Source organism: Strigops habroptila, chromosome 5, assembly GCF_004027225.2.
Source record: "Strigops habroptila isolate Jane chromosome 5, bStrHab1.2.pri, whole genome shotgun sequence".
Taxonomy (NCBI): domain Eukaryota; kingdom Metazoa; phylum Chordata; class Aves; order Psittaciformes; family Psittacidae; genus Strigops; species Strigops habroptila.
The window spans coordinates 65,407,831-65,432,718 of NC_044281.2; the positions used below are offsets into that span (position 1 = coordinate 65,407,831).

The window sequence follows — 24,888 nt, forward strand, 5'->3', positions numbered from 1 at the left end:
GATTTTGTAAATAGTTATTTCTTTTAGAAACAACGCTACTACAAAATAATTACAGCGTTTCAGGTTACCACATATTACCTGTTAGTTTTCAAGTTTGCTTTCAAATACCATTAAGGAGTAATACTATAGTTTACATACAAATGATGCCATTTTAAAAATTAAGACTGCAGACACCTACTCTGAAATAAATCCAATTGATGTATTAGGGATAAAAAAGGGAAAATATATTGCCAAAAGCAAATCATTGATTTGTACCCTAAATACATATTTTTTAAAAAAATCTGCTATTAAAAGAAAAGTATTTCACAATATTGTCACTGGAATGATGCATTCTGAAGTCAGGGAAATTTAAAAAATAATGTTGTCAACTCCTTCCTCCCCCAGCAACAGTAACAACCTGCTTGTAAATGGTACAAATGTCTTTATAAGCAGGACCTGCATTCACATTTGGTTCACAAATTAGACAACATACATAATGCATTGTAACTGAGATATCGGTATATTGTATCTTAATTCTCACTGCATACTCCCTGTTTTAGTGAACACTAATATAATACTTGGTAAAATTAGTTTTATCTTTTTACATTTTTCTCATTAAACATATTGACTTGATAATAAAACACCTCAAAAAATACTAGCGAATTTATTTTCATATCCTTGAAAACATTCCTGTACCAACTTCAAGCACATACGAAATTGTATGGCTTGTCTTACTAATATGGCAATGTATAATTTATAGAGCTTTTTCCTCATCGTCATCATCTTGATTTCATCTATACAAGAGGTTCTCGCAGTTTAAAAATGGCATTCAATGCAACATAATACTGCTCTAACAGCAATAGTCTAATCCTTCTCAGCATGTTTCAGAAGGTACCTGCTGTCTCCTGACATTGCATGTACCTGCAGCAAATGTTCAGAGTGATTCACTGCCTCACCCTGTCTTATTCTGTTGATAGACAAATTAAACCAAGTGTCCTAATGAAAAAACAACATGCACAAACCCAGTAAAGTATTCTAATTGCAATTACTATAGAAAAAGTTTAGTGTGTTAGAGCGAACTTGAGATTTTAGATTTTTTTACCTAGTAGGTTTACTCTGAAACTTTACAGTTTATGTTCTCTACTCATTTTCTTCTCCCATCCCCCCCTTCTTTTTTTATAGGAAGAAAAGAAACTTAATGACATGGTACTAATTGCTATATAGGAGCAGAACGCACAAACCATTCTCTGTATGCAACCAAAGAAGTAAGAGTCTTTGCCTTATCTTCTTGCAAATCTTTGTATATCATACAGGATACACTACTTGGTTTTATTACACAAATCTTAATACCACAGTATATCTACATTTTCAAGCATAGTTTTAGCACTAATTGTCTTAAAAAGCACAGTTTTGAGTACACGTTTTAAAACTTACCTCTGTTAAACCTATATGAGGTTTTTTAATTAGGTTCTGTAAACAACTACTTAGAGTTCTTGTAAGCAGCAAATTTGTAGATTTTCTGAGCATATCATCTATTTCTGTTGAACTGAAAAAAATTAGTTTATTTTTATAACTCTGTTGTACATGACAATACTTTGACAGTAATTCTTAATATTTTAATTTTTTTTCCCTGCAAAGGGAACTTTTCACATTAAAAATCCCTATGTGCATTTCTGGCTGCTTCAAGACTTCTGTGATCTAACACACACAACACCTCTTTCACTTACCAAATTATCCATTAACTAAATTTCAACACTGAAGTAAAATCTGTTATTTTTAGATTCTGGACATGTTTATTGACACAGCAGTTGGAAAAAGTAATTTGTGGGGTTTAATGAGTTACTAAGAAGGTCAACATGAGCTCATTAGTACGTGTAAATTATAAACAGTATCAATTAAGAATGTCTGAAAGCGAGTCATTTACATCTTTAACAGTGCATAAGTGGGTGACTGGCCACAAATACCTTCCAGACTTCAGATCTATGAATGTTATTTTATGCAATTAAAACTAAGCTTTTGAAGGCCACAAAAAGAAAGGAAATGGGACAACTGTGATGTTTTCCATCAGAAAAAGGTGGGATGGAAGAGGCAATCAGTGGGCAGACAGCACATTTTCTTGCAGGAGAAATAATTGCTAAGGAAACTTACAGCACTGAGAAGGAAAAGACTGAAGTAATCAGGGATGCTACTCAATTATTTCTGAAATGGTCAGTATCAACGCATGTTTTTCCAATCTTATATGCTTTGTTTAATAAATAAAATCTCCAGATTATTTGAACCAGTCAATACTGTTTAAAAAAAACCCATAGTGTTTTAGACTGCTTACCATGCCAAGCTACGTTCACCCATACAGACATAGACATATTGTATATGATATACATATACACATATGAAATATATATTATAGCATTGGGAATAATAAATTAAATAGAAATAATTATACATGTAAATTATATGTAAATTATGAAACAGCTAGCAAGTACACAAGAAAATATATTTTCATTTTAATACATATTTTTAGGTCACCTGGAAGTTATAGTCACATATATATATACCTATGGTCGCATTGCTGATACTATAAGCTTACCTGCGGTGAAGTGACTCTGAAAATTTAAGGCTTGCATAAATAAATTCCTTAACCTGGATATAAATCTGAGGCACTGATTGAGACATTGGAAGCTTCTTTGGAAAGGATTGCTGTGAAAATAAAAGATAATACTATCTTATACTTGAAACTAATTCAAAGAAGAGCTTGATGTTAAATGCAACAATTAGAAAGCCATTTAACACTATCAGTATTTCAATCTATCTTAAGATTTTCTCATTTTCATCAAACAGTGGTATGCATTGAGCTGATTTCTACATCTTTAAATAGCTTATAAGAGACACAGAACTTTATCACTTATTTAAATTACGATAAAGATTGGAGATATTATGTAATTTAAGATCCTTCTACAGAAAGCAATTTAAAAGCACACATTAAAAATGGTCTGAACCTACTTTTAATCTGAATAGATAAGATAGATGTAAGTGGGACGAGAGATTAAAAAATGCACTTTTTTTTTTGCCTAAGAAAGCAGTGCAAAAAAAACCCAAAACCCAGCATTTGAGAAGTTCAATACATCTGAGGTTTTCAAAGTATCTTCAGAATACTTAGGCATGTATATTTAAGATCATATATTTACTTTCACTTATGATTCACAAAACTAAAGCAGTTTGAACTATTTTCAACAAATTCGATTAACATGCAAATTATAGTAGACTACTTCAGTTTTAAAGCTCATAGGTGATACTGTATTTGAGAGGACAAAAAGAAATAAAAAAAGCATTAATCAACAGCAGCTATATGTATTAAAAAAGAAAAACCAAAACAACAGGACAAAACAGATTACCTTGACATTTTTCTATTCATACTTCTTTATTTAAGATTAGGTGGTGTGACAAGCATGTGGTGTAAGTGCCAGGCTTTCATGTCACTCAATAATGACAGCAAACATTTTTTTAACAATAGAATTTACTTCAAATATGTGTTCGTCTGATTCAAGCAATTAATTTTTACAGATAAAATAAGTGCTATTACATACAACTATTTTGGATTATTACAATATTCTGTCAGCAGGGCTGGAGTTTCAACCTTCATCTATTCAATGATCTAGGAGAAGCAACTCTTTATCCTCTACGGTGTCTGGCCAATACAGGAGGACAAACACTTTCTGGCTGATTATGAGAGTAGGCAGCAAGAATGAAAAAAAAAACAAACAACAAAACCCAAAAAGCTCCAAGCAATTGTTTCACTTCTAAATACAGAAAAGGAGAAAAATTAGATGATATAATCAACCCATGATAGTTCAGCACATTCAATCTAAATAGCAGAGTGCAGAAAAGACTCGTTTGTCCACTCAGATTGGATTTGCTATGTTAAATATCTAGTAGATCATAATTCTTCCTAATGTGCTGCAAGCAATTCCTATGATAAACTTACCTGTAAAATGTGAGTATGATTCATCCTAACCTACAGTTGAAAATGAGACACTCATTCATATTTATCTCTCTTTATACTAAATGCAGAGAAACAGACATTTACAAAAGTGAAATTCCTCTTAATCTGTAAAAGGCATCAGAGATGCATCAAATGGAATTAGCCCTCTGGGGTGTCTATTCCTTTCTACCAACCAGCCTGAACTTACACTTCTTTATTTTTTTTTTTTTTTTTTAACATCAAAATGTAGATTAAATTAACCCATCCAATAGGACCTCCCAGTGCCTTGTAGCCTGAGGCAACAACAGAGAACTGAAGTGGATAGGATTATAAACAGCAACCAATAGAAGTGATGTTGGAGCATTCATAAAGTTTCCTCTCCCTGTGGATTCCCTGTTATCTAGCAACACATAAGGTAACACTGCAGTCTTTCTTTCAACAAGGATACTTAATGATTCTTCCTCCTCTATTTCACTGCCTACTTGACAAAACTTTTAGGAACTCAATTATCTTTGAGATGCCTGCCTCTTTGCTAGATTTGGTTGAAGTCAACTAAACTGCTGCAAAAATGGCTAGGACACAAGAAAAAAATACCTCAGACTGCATGATTTCTAATTATGCCCTTCTGCTTTACATACAGGTTTCAAAGCTCTTTTCAGAGATATGTAAAAAAAATGTTTTCTCTGTTTTACAGATGAATTAACCGGGACAGAGAAATGTGAAGTGACTTCATAGTGCCATACGTCTGGCCAACAATAAAGTTTGGAACAGAATCCAGCCTGGTTCCCAGCTTTACTCTCTAGCTCACCAGTCCAAAAGCTAAACATCAGTGAGATTCTGCACACAAAATACGTACAAAAAGTGCTGCTCACTATGACATAGAAATATCTCTCTGTGTCATAAACCAAAATGAAAATTGTTGGGTACAGAGAATACATTTTCCTTCTGGTGAAATAACAGCTAAAGCTTTGTATTAATCATACATATGTGTAACTACGCATACCCATGCACATTATGTCCATGCACACATGGTAATACATCAGACAGAGTGAGAGAAGCTAGCAGATAGAATTATTCAGTGTAAGTTTAAAAACTCTGCAATTTATTAGCAAAATATATCATGGTAAATAGTATCAGGGGTGTGGCATACTTCCAACACTGTAAAGGATTTCCATTCTGTTTATCTTATTTTAGTATTATAATGGCCTGGTAAATGAATTTGATGGTGGAAAGCATTCAGAAAGCACTCTGGAGCCTTATTCAAAAATCGACATCTTAATTGAAATACCGTATTAATAACATGCATGCTACGTTTGCCTGTTAGATATCTACTGAATCATAGAATTAGAGTATTTTTTTGCTTTTGCAGGTATCTGTAGCAATGTATAAATTAGCTTCCTTCTGCAAGTTACTTCCATTACCATGTGGTTCTTGTATTTAGTTCCTCTCTACAGACTCCATCATAAGCCTGTTATTTCTTCATTGGTATTACCAAAACCATATTTGAACAGCAGAACATATTAATCACCAGTGAAAGAATGTCTGAGGCTATGAAAAACTATCCTATTGGAACACTAGCGCAGCACAATTATTTACAGTCCCTTCACATTTATTTTGCCCCACATGCTCAAACACAAATAATGAATTTAAAAAGTGAAATATGAAAGTTGTTGTCTCTAACTGGTCTTTGTTTTACATGTGTTTTTGCACTACTACAGCACATAATATGAGTTATTAAACCCAATGAGTGGCAACAAAATTTAAAAATACAGACTGTATTATAATTATGTAAAGACTATATCAATTAAACTGTATTATTAATTTGTTTACAAACCAATGGGTTTCACTATTCACTCAAACATCAGAGCAAATTACTAAGCTTTAATTCACGTGTTTACTTATGACTAAATAATTACACACAAAGCAGGTGATTTAGCTTCTTAATCTACCTAACTTCTCAAGTTTTAATTGCTTTTTAATTACAAAAATCATTACTGTCCTAAGTATCCTTAACTGGATTTCAGCAAACTTTAATAACATAAAACTTTTCCTTACCTTATCAAGTTCTGGATCTTGAAAAGGAAATTTGCTTATAACTATTTTGTATTCTTCTTCATTTGCTACAGGAATAGGGCTGTAGTTGTCTGCTTCAAAAATATCCCTGGTGAATTAGTTAAAGTGAAAAAAAAAAAATGGGACATGTAACTTTATTTTCATTATTTTCCAATGTTAAAACATGTAAATTAATATAGATTTTATTACTACACTTAGGTGTGCAGCTTCAAATCTTATGAGCTATACTTGCCTTAATTACAGACATCCAAACTATTTTTACATGAATTTAAAAGTATCTTGTATATGCTCTTTGTATTGTGTCTAATCACAGAAAAGTAGCTGAAAGCATTTTGATATGTATGACACAAAGCATAATACAGCAAAGGAACTTGAGATCAACTTGTCTACCCTAGGGTAAACCATAATGAGATATTTATTAACTATGGTAGCCTACACTTTACCTACAATAAAGCAGATATTCAGAGTGCCTCACTTAGGTAGCAGAGCTACATATAGCCCCATGGCGATGAATCAGAGGACTTCAACTAGGCATGTGGCCACAGTGTTAAGTACCCTCTGGACTCTTCTACTAGTCAAATGACTATACTAGTCATTTGTACTCTAGACTAAGAGCCTAGAGAATTTGAAAATCTGAAGTGCTCAATTTAATTTTAAGGTTTTCTGTAATACAATGTAACATATTTTATGGTAAGCAATTTCTGCACATTTAGTCATCACACCCTATCTACAAACAGGCTTTGGGGTACAGCCCCAGGCTGCCGTATTCATGGATTTACAATTTACTCAATCAAGTAATTCCAAGGAATAGGTGGAAACCAACCTGCATTAAAAAAAAAAAAAAAAAAAACCAAACACAAAAAACCAAACACGAAGTCGTATTGGCAATGTCAGTAGTCCGTCAGGGAGATACACATATCAGCTAGCTGTAAACAAAGATAACCTGCATTAGGAACCTAATGCCCTATTGCAATAACCTAGTGTTATTAGGTTCCTAACGAAGAAAAACAGATGACTTTCTCCTGCATGTTTCTCCAGTAATGTCCCTTTGGAGACCTTCCTTCTCTCCATTAACTACAGAAGCAGTACTCCATGGCTCTTCTAAATATTAGTTACATGTGATGAATATCCTAGTCCTGTCCAACCTGAAATTCATACACAATACTGAGTTAATAAATTCTTCCAGAATTACAACACTATCAAAAAAACTGTAAGTTAGACAAAAACAATAGATGCAATACAAAAGGCACAATTATTTTGAAATACTAACCTGAACAATCCAGACCACTTTTTAAGAAGTGTTTCATTGTATTGGTCTCTTATCTCAAATAAAAGATCAAATAGTCGGTTCACAGGAAAACCATAGCCCTAAAGTATAAAAATGAAAACAGTAGATAATTCACTAACTAACACACTCAATTCCTATCACATGGCTTCATGGATCTGACATGAAGATGAGACTTCTCATTCAATCTTGTCAGTTCTATAAAGCAATTATAGTACTTCAAACTCAACAGTATAATTAGAAGATTATATATTAAATTCTTACCTAATACTTTATCCTGTGCTTTCAGTTTTCAAGCAGACATTTGTCCTATTTCTCTGCAACATTTTAACTTGCTATTTATGCACGTAACTAATCTTTTCTATTAGTCTGTTAAACATTGTAAGAATACTTGCCAATGATGTTAATTTGCTCTTTCAGCTAAAGAGTTAATGGTAACTAGAATGTTATTCTTGCTTAAGATCAGAAGTAAAGCATTTATAAAGGACAAAATGTACACAGATTATAAAGTTAACATTAATTTTGCACAGGTACAAATAACTGGATGCTAGCTGGATAGCCCAGAATGCATACGTTAACTTGGTTCCTCCTTTTCAGTATTATCAGGGCAAGTAATACATATATTTTTAAAATGCCATTGTGTAATTTTCTTCTTGATTCATATATATGACTCAGGAAAAGCCAAAGCATTGCACTTACCTAAAGGAACAATCTAACTCTAAGAATTTCAGTTAAATTACTACTATAATATGTACCTGCAAAGTATCAGCAAATACTACAATGAGATTCTTCAGTTCCAGAACAAGATCAGGATCACTGCAGTAGGACTGAAAGTGAGAAATTCTGGTTTAGTTAAAGGGATTTAAAATATGGGTCATATGTTTTCAAAGAATATTAGCACAGAAGGTTAAACTCTTCAGCCTTATCTCTTTACCTGACTGCCTGCCTTAGTGAAAAACAACTTAGACTCATTTGTCTTCATTTAGGTCAGCTACATAAAAGTAGTTGTTAGATTTCTATATAAACTATCAGTAGTATAAAAGCTCAGAAAAAGTAAACTAAAATACCAGATTCAGTAAACATCAGTATATTGTACTGAGATTCAAAATCAGCAAATTACATTTATTTTAGTTGAACATAAGCATACATCAAAATGCTTTGCTAAATCAACATCAAGAGTTTTCCACAGGATAGTCTTTTGAACACTAAGCCTATGTAACTATGCCACCTCAGTCTCCCAGCCGTATGGGTAAAACACTATAAAATACTTTCTAAATAACTTCAAATTACAAACTTGATGGTAAAAAGTCAAGACTAAGTAATTTACTAAATAACTGAAATTTGATTTTCAGAGGTGTGGAATCATACAACTGAGGATTTCACCTCAGTTTCACTATTTGCAATACTGTATAAAGAAAATATTTTTATATTAGAATAATTTAAAGTAGCATAAGAATACAGTATTGGTTAGGGTCTATCTACCTGATTCACCCTTCTTTAATTTTTGCTTTTAGAATACTTTATTAATGTAAGGATTTGGTTTAGAATACCTCATAAGACAACATACATTTACCTAAACATTAGTCTGCACTAGGATGATGTTAGGATGAGATTATGACAGAATTGATTTTGATGGGAGTAATACATTTTGAGAAGAAACAGTGATCAACTACATGAAAGGATATTGAAGAATTCTTGAGAGATTACATTACTTTTACTCCTTAAATTCCCATATTCTTACATAGGTGTATAAATCCATACACAGACAATTAACTTGCAAAACATTTAGCTTAAAAAAATGCTGACTATATCCTCTAAAATGAATTAAAAAGTATGAGAATATCTTGTGTACCACTGATCAGTAAAGGTCCTATGATAAAACTATAGTTGCAATCTGAACTTTTTCCCAATTTTCCTCAGTATATATGGAATGTAAAATATTCCTTGAATTACAGATCAATTGTAATAAAAATTAAAATAACCCTCCATAAATGAACTAGCAAATATTAAGAAGGGAAAGATAAAACTCTTCTATTTTTTCTGATAGTAAAAGTTATACCAATAGTAAACTCTGAAGCAGTTTACTATCAGTCAGAGTGAACAATGGTATTCCACTGGTTTTCACAGAGGAATAAGAAATATCATGAAGCTATTCAGCATCATTGGAGCTAAGGCAGAAATGTAACTTTAGGAGACACTTTGTATGTACTGAAATACTCAGTTGATACAGATTTTTTCTAATAGTTTTATTTCAACATAAACATATTACTACTACAGCACCGAAGAGATAGCTCCAAGGGTTTTGCTGGTGGAGTTTATTTTGGAAACACTGCATTTGGAATGATAATTAGGAACTATTTCCTGGTGGTGCTTTCAGTGCTGAACTATTCAATCTGATCTAATGAAGAGGTCAGTTGAGACTAATGAGGAAGGATTGCAATAATAACAGCAGATTAACTCTGCATATTCTAAACTGCTGGACTAAGAGAAGGTTTGGAAGACCCAGTGAGTTGTAAATCAGTGAAGGATTATGCAAATAGCCCATGGCTGTGGATCACAGCCTGATACTGTTGGGAAAAACAAAAGCTTGGCAGGCTCCCTCCCAAATCTGAGCAATTTTTAATCACAAGGAAAAGAACATGAGAGGGGTGTAATTTTTCACTTTGTTACTATCCCAGCTTTAAATATACAGAACTCTGAAGTAAGAGGATTTAAACTGCAACACTGATAAAACTTCTCACTTACTGAATGTGTTCTAAGAACAGCAATGATCTTGGAAAGGGCCATGTTCCAGAGTTCATCAGTATATGTTCTTGTTACCAATCCTTGGGTTACATGTAAAATGTGGTCTTCTACTACAAAGAAACTAAACCAAAATAACGCTTAAATTATTAAGTTGTTTTCTAATATTAGAGCAAATTCTGCTCTTTCACGCACAAGCATAGTTAAACCCTTCCCCACTTGAGCAGCAACACTTTGGTAGGTCTGTTGTTCTGTTTTGCCCAGCATAAAGTCAAAATGCGAAGATTGTTTCATGCCAGCTGGAGCCCAGGCTGCTGGAGTGTCCTTGTGGGGCACTATACTAGTAGGATCTGGGTGTTTTTCCCATTCAGACCCAGCAACAACCACCCACATGATTTGTGCAGAAGCTGAATCTTGCAGAAGAAAGTTTTTGGACCATGAGAGAACTGAATCAATATAGTAAATCTGAAATAAATCTTCATTTAGAAAACTTACCCTACAATTTGGCTGAAGTATCTTCTATAGCCTTCTACTGTTTCATGCTTTCAGTGAAAAAAAAATAAATAAGTTTAGGAATAAAAATACCACTAAGTATCAGCTACAACCCAAGTCAATGCAAAACCAAAAGTATTGGTTACCATGCTTGACTGTGGCTGCAGAACTAATCTTGCTTGTTTCCTCCTTTGTTTTCTGTAGTAATTTTCAAAGATTTCTCCATCACCCTAAAAGAAGACAAAAGTAGTTAAAACAAGAACATCTTTTCAGTATGAAAAAGGCATTTCTTAAACTAAGGGTAGAATTTTCTTAAACTAAGCCACATATTTTGCTTTTATTCCACACGTAGACCTCCAGCTGACACCAGTGATGTTTTGCATGCAAGAAATATGCAGAAATCACCTTTTTATTTTTCCAAGTACCCTACAGAATGTACTGCAAATAGGAATTTTGCTCATGTGCCTACATTTTGTCAAACAATATTATGCATTTTAAACAATATTTATGGTTTTATACTACAGGCATATACCTATTACTCTGTAACTGAAACCTATTGTCTCCTAAAATGTTTCTCTACATTATTCAAGAAACTAACTCTAAGTATCGTAAAGTTAAGTTACCAAAACATTTCTGTGAATATGTGATACATCTGAACACTGCTGCATTGGTTTTGCCTGAGGAAAAAAACACATAAGATTTAGTATTTTCTTATTCTCTTTGGAATTGATAAACATAATGAGCGTGGATTTGTATTTTTCTCCTATCATGGTCCTTAAAACACAATATTCTCTGTGCCTAATGATTATATTGTGAGGAATTCATGTAACATCCTACTCATCTCATTAAGATGACCATTCAGTAGAAATCATCTGTTCATTTGAAATCAGTTGATTTTATTGACTCATCTACCTACTGAATGCAATGTAATTTGTATGCAAGCAGAATAAAGCAGCTTAGCATTTTTTGAAAGGTTTTTTTTAACTTCATGAGCCTATTATTAGGCCAGTGCTATTTAGAATTCCATTACTTGGACTTCCAAAATAAATCTTCAAATCAAATTATCACAGAGATTGTATCTTACTAAGCCAGCATTACTTACCTAACTCCTTTATAAGATATAAAAAGAAAGTTTAAATTTAGTATTTTAAGTTTATAATGACAATTTCATCACATTTAGAAATATTGCTAACCTAATGAAATCCAAAAGTGAAAAAGAGACTTTGCTTAAAATAAAAAAAAAAACCTTGAAACTGATATGCAAATTTTCTAGAAGACTTTTGGTTGCAGCACAACTTTACAGAGTGTGCTACTAATATATTCATCAGACATGCTAACCATTCACCTCGAGCCCAAATATTCAATGCAGTTTTCAGATGCATAAAGCTATTACTGAATTCTAATTCCCTCCTCAGTCCTGACATGAGTGAAAAAGTGTAGCTGATCTCAAATCCACACCAAAAATGAAGATGTAAAATATGACACAGCCTGTCACAATCTCCAGTTTTTGCTTGCTGTTTTGCTCTACTATTCTGATTTCCACAAGATTCAGACTGAATATTCCTACATTTTGTAATATTGATCATATCCCCCCAAACATTTGGCTAACATGGAACACTTCGGAGAACTGCAAAAACGGTGATAGCACTATTCAGGCAGACATGCACATTTACATATATGTTTAAGAACACTTAAGTAATTAACATCTTGTGTGTCTCTATTATGCGTATAAAATAAAACATGCAGTGGTGCCCTCAGTATCCATACTCTACTCATCTCAGCTGGTTCATCCAGAATTACTACTGCTAGAAGCAATATGCTTGCTCACTTGCAAACTCTTACAGTTGAAAAATACGAAAGCGAACATTCAAATTTGAAAAGTAAAGTATCTTTTTGAGGTCATCTTAATACATACCAAAACAGAGTAGATGTGCAAACACCTATAGACTGGAGAAAAGTCTACAAGATCTTGGGCAGTTAACACCTAAAGAAGGAAAGGAAAACGAAAAGTACATAAAGCATAAAAAGCATATAATCTGCAAAACGTGATACATTACCAACAGAACTTGCCCACTTAATAAGGACCTCAAAATAGACAGGTTCTATCACAAAATTAGTTGCTTGCAAATTAATCGCTTGACTCTCCCCTCCCTTTGTACTACAGTACTAGATTTTATTTGTGTTACAAGACCGGAATCCTTTCACTGTGTTTTCAAAGTACCAGATTTAAAGGCTAAATACTCACTTATTATTTGATTTATGACTACTAAATAGTTGGTAGCTGAAAGAGATCTAACACAAGCTGAAGTCTTCAACACAGGAATGCTGGCTTTAGCAATAGCAGAATAATCCAGTGGGCCACATATCATTTACAGTGGGCAGGTAATGTGTAATGATGTAAATTGTAACTGAACTCCCTAATAATATAAATTCTATCCAGTCGAATGTCCCCAAATATGATGCTAAAGCTAGCACTAATACAACTAATATTTTGGCACTATTTTTTCCCTTTAAAATGCTAATCTAGACTGATGTCACTTGAAGGTATCCTCTGGTTCTTCCTGACTAATGTTGACCATCCACAGGCAGCACACTGAAGGTTTTGTTCAATAAACCTACAAAATTCACTTCAAATGAGACATAAAGATTTATTATAAAGTTACCTCCTCTTCATGTTCATCATCTTCTTCAAACATTCGCTTCAATGTAATTTCATTCTTGGATTCCAGAATTCTGCTTCTGCCTAAATGCATATTCCGACCATAGTTTACATTATTCTGCTTCTGAAGAGAGGTACTAAAGGTTTTCTGCTGCTGTGCCTGTTTTAAGAGTAGTACCAATAAAGAGGGATGTAATGCAAATTTCATCACTGATGAGTGTATGCTATGACATGAAAAACAGGTGGTGCTACTGAAAACACATTAATATAACTGCAAGATGTATGTGTTGCATATCTCAGCCTACACCAATTATTCTGTTTTTAATCATTTTGGGATGATGAATGAGTTCAGTACCTTATTTCTGCATAATTTTTCCCTAATCCCCAGAATACAATTTTAAAAGTAGAAAAACTAAAAAAGTAATCTGTAATTTTCCTGGTCCTAAAGTGAATCAATATTTAAATGAAGTAGTTATCACAGATTTTCCAGCTATTTGTTTGTTGTCTTCAGTTAAGCCTTAGTGAACAGCCAGCTGCAGAAGCCAAATGCACTATATTGTCCTTATCACTGAAAGACATGCAATAAGATAGCACAGTATAATCTTGCAATTAAGTTTCATTTATAATAATCAATACTTCTTTTTACAAGAACTTTATACGACAAAGTGGCAATCCAACCTGAAATCTACCAAAAAAATTCAAACAAAAACTTTACTTGCTCTCCAAATATATTTAAAAAGCATTAACTTCTTTAAAGCTAACCCAGTGCCAGTGGCAGATTATTTTGTGATGGAAGAGGCAAGGGCTCCAGCTGTCCCAGTCTCCTCCTGGTTCTCACCTCAGTCCTCTATATTAGTGGTACTTTAGGTACTAGGGAGTTATCTCAACATTTCTTTTAGTCTTTCTCGTCTTTGCCAGCTGGCCAGATAGGCTGCTCTTTGCTTTGGTGTAGTAGCTGGTGAGTCTAGGAGGTGACTACTCAAAGTATTTCAGTATTTTTTGTAACTTGAGACACACAGCATTTGCCCTTCATTTTCCAGGGAGAAAACTATTTCTTGTCTAGGACACAGATACAAATTTGGCAAGAAAGTTTGATGACACTGAGGTGTCACACTGCTTCTTCCTGTGTTAGCTAGGGAATTGCACTAGAACAGCAGGAACAGCACTAGAATTGACAACTTCATGTCCAGAAGGTGTTACCTGAGATGTTAGCAAGCATTTCACAGTTCTCCATCTTTACTCAAAGGTTTGTGTGATGATGACAATCCTTAGATACATGTTTGGGCTAACCCAAGACTATGGATACTGATATTTTCAGTAGATAACAGAACTGAAGTGATCCTGTTGGGTCAGCTTACCTGCTTCATGGCAGTTTCCCCAATTCTGTCAGAATGCTTTCGAATACTCTCCAAGAAATCCTTTAGATCTGACATTGATATTTCTTTTATTTCTTCACGCAGTTTTGGAAGATTTTCTATCATTATCTGGCAAAACCGGTATTGGCTAACTCTAGGAAGATACAGATTTTCTAGCTGTTCCATTGTTTTTAAAGCAGAATAGTATCTACAAAGAGATTAAAATCAAATTATGTAGCTTCTTATAAAAATTTAAGATTTTAAATTAATAAATTTTAAAATTAATAAAATACTTTGTTTATCAAATATAGGATATCAGTATCAAGCATGCAATCAATATACATCTATTGAAATTAGTCTGTTCTTAGAAAAATCAAAAAACAAAAGGTGACTCATAGAACGCTTTGGTTTGGAAAAAAACATTGAACTGTCAGAGCGACTCAGTCAAGTCAAATTTTCAAGTAGGCTCCTATGGTATTAGCTATTCTGATCAATAGAGTCATAGAATCATGGAACCATAGAATGCCTTGGGTTCGAAGGGACCTTAAAGATCATCTATTTACAATCCCCCTACCATGGGTGGGAACACATTCCACTAGACAGGTTCCTTAAGGTCCCATCCAACCTGGCCATGAGTCCTAACACCACATAGAGCATCCTGCCAAATAGAGGCAGTAAAATCATAACAATTATCTGCCCTTCTAGATTGACTTTATTTGGATATTTTATTAGTTCTTTTTTCTGAAACTCAAATTGCCAGTCACCCAAAATTGCAGTATATGCACCAAACAGTGAAAAAAAATCTGCAAAAGTGTGCCTACATGTATCCGCCTTCCTTAGGTATATGTCAACATGTAACACCCACCCTCTTTCCACCATCCTTAGCTGGAAAAGACAGGTGTACACTTAGCTCATGCAATTTTTTTTCCAGCACTGTATCATTTTTTGCTATAAACCATGAATCTATTTACTTTTCTGACAAAATACAGCATATCCTGCAAGAAAATGACTACTCTGAACAAGCGTTAAGGTCAGAGGGGTTTTAAAAAAAAAAAACTACCAAACAACGAACAACAACAACAAAACAACAAAGACTCCATAATTTTCTTCTTTATTCTTTCGTGTTCTGTTAGCCTACAGACTATTTGTAGCAGAAATATGGAAGATACAGCCTGACGGGGAAAAATAAAACACCAAGAAATACTCTCTCTCATGTCCGTACACTATGCAGATGTTGTACTATAACGTAGCTATAACCATATTGTGAAATTTCATGTAGGAGACAATGAGTTTAAAGAAATACTCAAAACTAAGGGGTTGTGGGGCCAAAACTTACTTGCTAAAACCATTTACCAATTTCAGACCTGTAGCATATAACCAAAATTTTGATGCTTTCAGATGATGTAGAGAAACACTGAAAGAAGGAAATTTTGACTGAGGGAAATTGGTTTTCCATGCTTCCTCTTACAGATAGATGAACAGCACAAGTTGATGATGCAGAGCTGAGTCAAACTCTTATATGCCTGTTCTTGAAGTCAATATCTTTCTGTATTTCATTTTCAAATGTCACACAGGGGGAAGAATGCTTGAGAAACTTTTTACTTTATTGAAAAGATGAAGCAAAATAAAAGTGGGCCAATTCTGAGATAGACAGCTAAACTAAGCAGGCAATAAACGGAAATACTATGATCAACAAATCTTTGATCTCAAAAAAATTTAAAGAGATGTGCACGAAACAGGTTAAACATGAATAGGACAGCACTTCTTAGTTGTGGATGTGATGACAATCTTCCTTTATGCAGTATTCTTACCAGGCACTCAGCCCAGGAGGCTTTTGGAAAAATGCATTTAGTTTTATTTATTAGAACAGAACAAGGTGAAGTGATGCCTTCTAGCTTGGTCTTGAATGAAGCGGAAAACCTGAGATCAGACTGAACTAACCTTCTGATAGTTCCAAGCCTTTCTTTCCACAAATACAGAGTAATATCCTTAGCCCATTATTTAGCTTTTTATGTTATAACTTTAGTTCCTTTTTCTTCCTGAAAGCCCTACACAATAAGTGCTGAAAAATTACCAAATCATTTTGAAAGGAAAAAGCTGAATATGAGCAAAGTCCCTTCAAATGTTCAAGAAAATCTGGAAAAGTGTCCTTTCCAGTTCTTCTGCTTCTGAATATTACTTTGTAGATACAGTGAGTAAACACTTTCAAAGTGAAACAAAATTCAAGTTGCTGGCTCCCTTTCCATAGACAATCAATAATAAATTATACTACAGTTGTAACTTTTTATTCCACTCTGAAATCAACACATTCTTTTGAATTTTCTCAATAAAGACATTTCAAAGCTAAGAATTCATCATAGCTGGAGGATGAGGGGTGGGGTTGGAAATCTTCTCTTTTATTCCAGAACACAACTGCTTTCAGGAGACTGCAAATAAAGAGTTTTCAAGTGTAAATTAGGAGCTTTTCTTTATTATATACTTGCTTTATATAAAATATACATAAGGCATCCGGAATGTTGCAGATAAGAGGGGGTCTGGAGGTTTTATGTGTGTTGTTTTGTTTTTTTAACTAGTAAATGATCAGGAGTGCCACATGGTGAGACTTCTGGGGAATAAAACCATAATAGCATCAAAATTGTATAAAAGGGTTTTATTTAAATTATACAGATCAGCTTATCAGAACACTGTTAGTTCATCTGGAAGGTTTTTGACTGCTGTCTCTAAGATCAGAATTAACATAATCCATTTAAAATCCATTCTAGAGTCCCTTACTAATTATATATATATGGAGCTTGGGACCTTGCCCTTTTAACATCTGCTCTGATAAAGCACTGATGTCTTATTAATTTGAAGGTCATCTGCAGGTCAGGATTTAAACTAAAAAGTTTTGCATATCATTTCATGGAATTATGTATTTGTACACTTTGCTTTCAAAACATTCCACAGATTTAACTCAATGCTGAAGATTTTGACAATAATATTATTAGTTCCTATCATATATTATCAATTATATAGGTGAAATTTGCCCACTCGACTACAAATGTGTTAAAGAAATATCTTCAATGTTATTTTTCCATAGAAATATGAGTTCCTCTATCAATTCTTCTGAGCTAATCTTGTAAGAGTACGTGCCTCAATGCAAAATTTATAACAAAGGCTTTGAAACTGAAGACACAAGTCTGAAACATCAATAGAGGTCACATGATAAGACTGTCCAGAACTAATCTATTTTGTCGTCAGAACCAGAAAACTGTAAGATGGATAGATGGATTTTACTAACATCTCCAAACTATAACAGTGGAAACTTCTAAAACTAGCAAGAAGCAGAACTGGAGGGGGAAAAAAAATAAAAAGGAGAAAAACACACACCACACCACCCCCCAAATAAAAACAACAAACCCCAGGAATTAATATGAGTGCTTTACATCATCTTATTCTAAAATTGAGCTGGAGTTTTACAAAATGTCCAAGTCCCAGGCATAGAGTAGTCAGGTCTGTATTAGAATATGAAACTTCAACACAAGAAGTCCAAAAGCAAAAGAAAGTGACTATTACTTTAGTGTACATGAAGTATTGTTATATTTTAAATGACAGAGAGAACTTTCAAGATTTTTATCAGTGGATTGTCATTTGCGGGCAGTTAAGAGAAATACGGTAACTAACTAAAATAACCCCCATCAAGTTAAACTAGAGCAGTCAAGAAACTGCACAGGACAGGAGAAAGATTAGCTCAAAGGCTGTGAATTTTACTGAGAATAACATATATGTGCATAAGCCTTTTGAGTAAAGAAACACATAGTCATGTCCCAAAATTTCCTGCTGAAAAAACAAGTGGAGAGATTATAACCTTAAAATTCTCATTTTCACTAAAGAAACAAACTTAATTTACAGAGAAAAAATAGTAGTATTCTCCAACTTTTGTGCTTCCCTCAGAGGTAAATGCTATATGCTCACACTTACTATGTTTCCATTGAGTGCATATGAAAAACTTTCTGTATTCCAAAACTTTTTGTACACCAAACAGATTTAAGGGAGTTCATTGGAATTTTTCAATAATACTGCAGGAAATTCACATTCATAGATCTTGAAAATGATATACTGAAATTGCAGTTGAAAATCTTTCACTGCAGGAAGAGCAATTTATTTATTTTGTTTTTAAATTCAGTTGCCTTAACAATTCTAAGCATAATTTTTAAAGCTTCCCCAGCATAACAAGTTTATCAGTTACCCTAAAGGACCATGACCTGAGAAGGCGGCACTACTAACTCTGAAATTTCTGTGAAGTAAGTCAAAAGCTCAATATTTCTGAAAATCAGATTAAACAGTTGTTGTGTGGAAAAAAAAAGAAAAAGGGGGGGGAAACAAAAACAAAAACAAGAACTGTGGAATTTTTAAAAACAGCAGTTATTGAATGAATGAGATTGTGAACATGGTGAGAGAGAGAGCAGCTGGCAGTTCAGTATCAAATATATGCTTTGATAGGGTTTTTTGCCAGATCCATGGTATCTCTGGGAAGTACTGATTTGCAATTGGTGCTTCATTTTGACATAGGTCCAGAACAATGCAGAAAACCAAAGTACAATTGGGTTTATCTGTTCTGAAATCATTCCATACAGACACGGGTGGAACCAAATTATAAAAATTGTTAATTTTTCCTATTTGCATCCTGTATGTTTTCAGGTTTATTTGAACACTTGGAAGGTTTATGCAGAGAAAGGCTGCATGACTATCTCAGTGATACTTAGCAACCTAAATAACTAATCAACTCTGTCTTTCCCACAGTTCAGAAGAAAGCTTATAGTAAGGTCAGAAAACAAATCCAAGCCTTTCAGGGCAAAAAGCTCCCTCTGAAGCACCATACTCTTTCTTCAGTCTTTCTCACAGTAGATTCAAGAAGATTCAGTAATAACCTTAGCAGGTTGATTTGTTTAGCTATTTTCATTGCATGATGGGTTTGGGGGGTTTTGTAATACTTATTGTGGAAGAGACTTGCAAAAACACCATTGCTAACAATTCCCAATTAGACCACAACCACTTGAAGCAGCTGGAAACTTTCTCCAGAGGCACATATCAAAATCCAAATACACAGGCCATGGTAACAAAGCTCTATAAAATGTGTGATGATCTTACCTCCAACCAAAAATTAAAGATTGAAATAGTTCAGTCTAAATGCATAGTCCCCACTAGGTGTTTTGGAGAGCAGTAGGGAAACCACACCCCTCCCTTGTGCTTGCTCAGCTAAGACTTTAAACCTTCCATAACTCTGTCCAGCCAATTGTGTCTGTTTAGAGCAGATTTCCACAGTTACTTCCTCTCACAACTATAGTTCTTGTCAACTTGTGTTATCCACGGCTCAGGAGACAGATGAATAGGATACAGAGCCTTTCACCTCTAGGTCATCAGTTCAAATGTAGCCCATGTTGGTAGGGACCAAAAGTTGCTACCAATAGATGGCTTTTTGGCCTCCTTAGTAAACCTCCATTCCATGTGCATAAACCAGTATGTGTTCCAGACCCAAAATCCTGCATTATCTTAAAAGGTGTCCATCCTGGAGGAAACAAAACGGAATTCCAATCTTCATCTTAAAACAACTGTCCCCCCCAAATATAGAATATCCACACTTTTGTCTTCCCTTCCTTTAAACATTAGAAATTCCAGCTTTATTCACAGAGCAAGACCATAAGACAACAGAATAACAAAAATACTTTCTAAAAGGCTGCAAGCAGAGAAAGCCAAAAGAAAAGAGATCTTTTTTAAAAAGACAATGAAAGCTTTGCTGCATTAACAAACCTCCGTGAATGTTTATGACAAAAAAATATATTTGCCTAAAATAAACATTCATCATTGTTTTGTTATTACAGGGATTGTGAATGCTCCTCCCTCTAAGTCTTCCAGGAAAGCTTCACAGCAAAACTTCGGAAGGTCAGTTTTGAAATTCCTTGTATCTGCACAAATCAGCTACCAGGTCTTTGCACTGATGCTATGGATGTCCTTGCTATTGCTCAGTCACATAGTGATAAAGGTCAGGATACACTCACTCTTTGGATTTCTTGCCTGCTAAACCACAAGGAAATTACCATTTGAATTACCTGCAAGTTCTGTGGGATAGCCACCTCTAGGCTGTACTACAGGGAATTGTAAGTCACAGGAAAGTAGTAAGTGTAGTGTAGCTAATGAAAGAGATATCTGAGCTGGTGCAGTAGCCTGCAGCAGAGTCTAAACCTTCTGCACTCCATGTGATTTCAAGGTATGGTACATCAAAGCTACAGCATCTCCCCTCTCCCTTAGATCTTTTTATGGTATTACAATGACATGTCCAAACCCCTCAATTCAGTATATCATCCTTTGACTTTTAAGACTTCCTGGCTGGTAACTCCTTCCACAGGAAAATTATCAGATCTGAATCTCTTAAATAATATAAATTTACATCTAGATTTAAAATTTCTCAGAAAGCACATCAACCATCAGCGGACCTTACAAAACTACCAGCAAACATGGAGTCAAAATGCTAAAAGCCATCTGCAATTTTATCTCACTTAAGAGATCTTTCCAAGATGACGTTAGGAACTATAACTTCCCTTGCAATTCTAAGACTGGGATGGTGTTTGTCTGGCAGAGCCAGAGAACAACAGAATGCAGGCCCTGATCCCAGTGTTTCCATATTGTCATCGAGCTAAATGTAGCATACTTTACAGACCACCCTGCAGAAGGAAGCAGTGATTCAGGCAGCACACCCTGCAGTCTGTTCTCTGACCAGAGTAGCAAGGGCACTGGGCTGTTGATACCTTTCTGCTGAGCTGCTCCAAAAGCACTGCAACAACATGCTGCTAGGTGCAAGAAGCAGATGTCAAACCAGTGTCCTTCTCAGAGGAAATAGCGTATAGTAGCCAAGCTGGTAAGATCTGTCACATTGGTTTTGATTGTAATAAGAGGCAGTATAGAGCCATAGCTATTAGGTTATTCTTAAAGCTCTTGCATTTCTGCAGAATACCTCCCAGACAGTGTATGTGCACCGGTATCATGTAGCACATATACCACTGTCAAAGATGCATCAGATTGGCTGCAGTGCTGATTGATATGATGCATACAGTTGATCAGATGCATTTTGGACAGGTCTACATGCAGGCTTTAGAGCCAATTTACTCATACACAGTGGCCATCGCTGAGAATTTTCTGATGTCCAGCAGTACGGCAGGAGGTGTTGCCTATCCAGAGAAGAGAAATCCAGACAAACAGTCCAAAAGTAAGTCCAGATTAAACTGTAGCCCTGTAGACACATGACTAGGCACAGCTAGTTCCAAATGGAAGCAGATAGGTCCAGACAGGCTTGTTAGCAAGAGGTCACTGCAACAGTGCCAGGTGCAGAAACAGGCAACAACAATGGTCATAAATCCAGCAAGGGAAGACACAGAGAAACTGGTATGACTCAGACTGTACAGAAAGCAGGCAGAGATGAACATGGCAATGATGTTGTAGAAATCAGGATGAAGAAAATAGCAGCAGTGGTATTCCTGGGGTGGGTGTGCATGAGGTGCAAGGCAGCAGCAGCCCCAGCAGGACAGGGTGACAGCTACAGCGGGTAGGGGCAGCCAAACTGCTACAAGGAGAGAACTGGAGATACTGGCGTTACAGCAGCACTGAGTGGCTCCTCGAGAAGATGGAAAGTGAAGACACAACAGAGGAAAGAACAACTGGTCACATACCAGTTAGAAACCATTATTCCATAAATCTATTTTTAATTATGGTTGTGATTTTTTTTAAGAAGTCAATTTGTCACAGAGGGAAAGAACTCCAAACAATAATTTTCTGCACTTCATTCTCGTAGCCCCATGTACATTAGCATAGAGATACATGATAGGTCTAAAGAAAGGTATATGGAGTGAAATGTTCTTTTTTCTTGGATTATGAATTTGATTTAAATACATCATGATAGATTAATCAGGTTTTAATACACTCTGGAAGATCTTTTCTCCCTAAGGATCTTACTATTCTTGCTACTTAAACTGTTTTAAGTACTAAAAAAAGTAATACACTTCACATTTTATAACCATAATTTCATTGAATGTCATGCTTACTTAAGTAAACATTATTTTTCATGGCAATCACTAAGCTTCTAGAAGTCTTTATATTTAATATAACATTTGTTCATTTGTAGAGACATTCTTGAAACACATACAAAGTATTATGAAAAGAAAACTACACATACCAAGCTACAGGTTAGAATAGCAAACACTAATGTAGACAAGTAAATATTATATCAGTTCACTTACAAATGTTATATTTTACTCATGGAACTAAGTTCACTCACCTTTTTACATTCATCTGTTCTTTTAGTTTGCTGTACATTTCCAGCACTGCATAAAAACAAGCAGATTAACCCATGGATCTTACTGTGGCTTTAGTTAGTAAAAGAGGAAAATATATATTGTAAAGGACAAAATAAACCATAGAAAAGGATATGCTAAATTTACCTTATTTAATTCCTACTGTAACATAAATGTGATTAAACTAGTACAAAAAGGCAGAATGCAGCTAAGAAAGCTGAAAGAACTGAATTCTTAACAGCTCTTAAATGAAAAAGATTTAAGATTAAACAAAACAGTAGACACTATATACACCAAGCATATTCATTCACTTACTACATAACATAACCTTAGCTCTATTACCAGTCTATGACTTGTCTCCATTAAATAGCAACAGTACCACCTACTGTACTCATAACAAGTCAACAACAAGACTTTACAAAGAAAAGTTTTCCAATCTATTTTATGCCAATATCACAAACAGGATAAAACCCTTATAGACCTGTGTGCGGTCCTACAACATCTCTCTAAAACATCATTTAGAGCCCTTATGATTTATATAAAAAACCCCAAACTGTTGTAATGACACAGAGCTAAAAGTTGAAGTAGAATCATTAGTGTCTTCCCTAGAATTCAAACAATAAAAACCACCCTCTTAAGCAGCAAATTTATTGTTTATAATGTTAAAAATATTACTTCATTTAAAGCTGTATGTGGCTACATTGTTTGCATCATTTATATCTCTCTCACTGTATATGTATCTGACTATATATACAGACTATATCTGTCTTCTCACAGTGTCATAATTGCTCTATGTCAAATACTGTAAAAAACACGGAACCTACATGTTGACGTCTTTTTAAAACCCACTAAGTTTTTTGTTAAACTAAATGTTCCAGTTTAACAAAATTAACAATGATTTCTAAATTAAAAAATCAAATTATTTTCCATTTTGGTTATTGTAACTTTATTTAATTTGCCATCATATTTAGCTAAGGGTCACTCACCTGGAAGACACAACTGTAGTTTTTCCACAACTGTTGTAATATTCCTTTGCTGAACTCTACATCGGATGATTTCCTCTGTTTGGGCTATCACCTTAGAGATTAAAAGTAAAAAAAAAAAAAAAAAAAAAAGGAAGAAAAAGAAAAAAAGAAAATCAGAATTCAATTATGCAAATAAATTTGATTTGCTACAAATATTCATAATGCCTATATAGGAAGCACCATTTTCTCACCTCTTTCCCAGCATCCTGAAGCCTTCGGTTGGTATCAGTAACTTGGACCTTAAAAATAATTTCACCTTTGTTAGACAAATATGCATATATTGCCCTGATGTGACTGCTCACCCTTGTAATCAGATCATGCTTCATGAGAAATTTAGAACAAAGAAATGCAAATTCAAATTAACTCTACAGCTTGAACTTGAACTTTTGATCGCAAAGGGCTTTTGTTAACTTCAATTACTTATGACAGTTCTTTCTAACAGATTCTGTGGCAAACTTCTCAAATTTACTTGGGATTTTTGAACTTTCCTTGTTTCTGTAGGTCTGTCAAACAATTCAAATCATTGACCCAATTGACCACTGGTCCCTTTTTGATAACCTCAATGAGCTCTATGGGCCATTCATTGTCTGTAAGAAATGGTGATTGCATTTTATGGTAATTAAACATTCATACTTTGCTGAATGCAAACACTGGGTGGTTGATTAACATCAAACGTGGAAATCTCCAAACCACAGCAACATTTTAATGCTGCAGGTGCAGGCAAAGCTCAACCTCAGATTTTCCCACATAGTAAGTGACTCATTAGGTCATCATAATAAGGAAGCACATTCTAGTTTATTAAAAATCTCATTAATTTCTGAACAAAGATGCTCAATGACCTCATTGACGCTGTATTTGGTCTCTTGTTATCTGAATATCCTTTATATAATGCTCTTCTAATCATAACCTCTGATGAACTATGCTCATTCTGTCTGGTGTGCATATTTTGCTCTCAAATGTGTAAAGAGAGCTAAA

The 24,888-nt window shown here is 34.5% G+C and overlaps 1 protein-coding gene across 4 annotated transcripts in view; it reads right to left on the minus strand.

Annotated features, from left to right (window-relative positions):
- Window positions 1–24,888, minus strand: part of EXOC6 (exocyst complex component 6) — a 91,061-nt gene that overhangs the window by 47,420 nt on the left and 18,753 nt on the right. For all 4 annotated transcript variants that reach the window (XM_030486599.1, XM_030486603.1, XM_030486600.2 and 1 more), the window contains exons 3-16: window positions 24,105–24,152; window positions 23,875–23,965; window positions 22,873–22,918; window positions 14,568–14,772; window positions 13,214–13,369; window positions 12,466–12,534; window positions 10,697–10,780; window positions 10,554–10,600; window positions 10,062–10,182; window positions 8,072–8,143; window positions 7,302–7,399; window positions 6,014–6,119; window positions 2,567–2,676; window positions 1,414–1,525 (exon numbers count right to left, since the gene is read on the minus strand). In XM_030486599.1, the coding sequence (XP_030342459.1) occupies window positions 1,414–1,525; window positions 2,567–2,676; window positions 6,014–6,119; window positions 7,302–7,399; window positions 8,072–8,143; window positions 10,062–10,182; window positions 10,554–10,600; window positions 10,697–10,780; window positions 12,466–12,534; window positions 13,214–13,369; window positions 14,568–14,772; window positions 22,873–22,918; window positions 23,875–23,965; window positions 24,105–24,152 (1,365 nt within the window). The remainder of the gene's footprint in view (window positions 1–1,413; window positions 1,526–2,566; window positions 2,677–6,013; window positions 6,120–7,301; window positions 7,400–8,071; window positions 8,144–10,061; window positions 10,183–10,553; window positions 10,601–10,696; window positions 10,781–12,465; window positions 12,535–13,213; window positions 13,370–14,567; window positions 14,773–22,872; window positions 22,919–23,874; window positions 23,966–24,104; window positions 24,153–24,888) is intronic.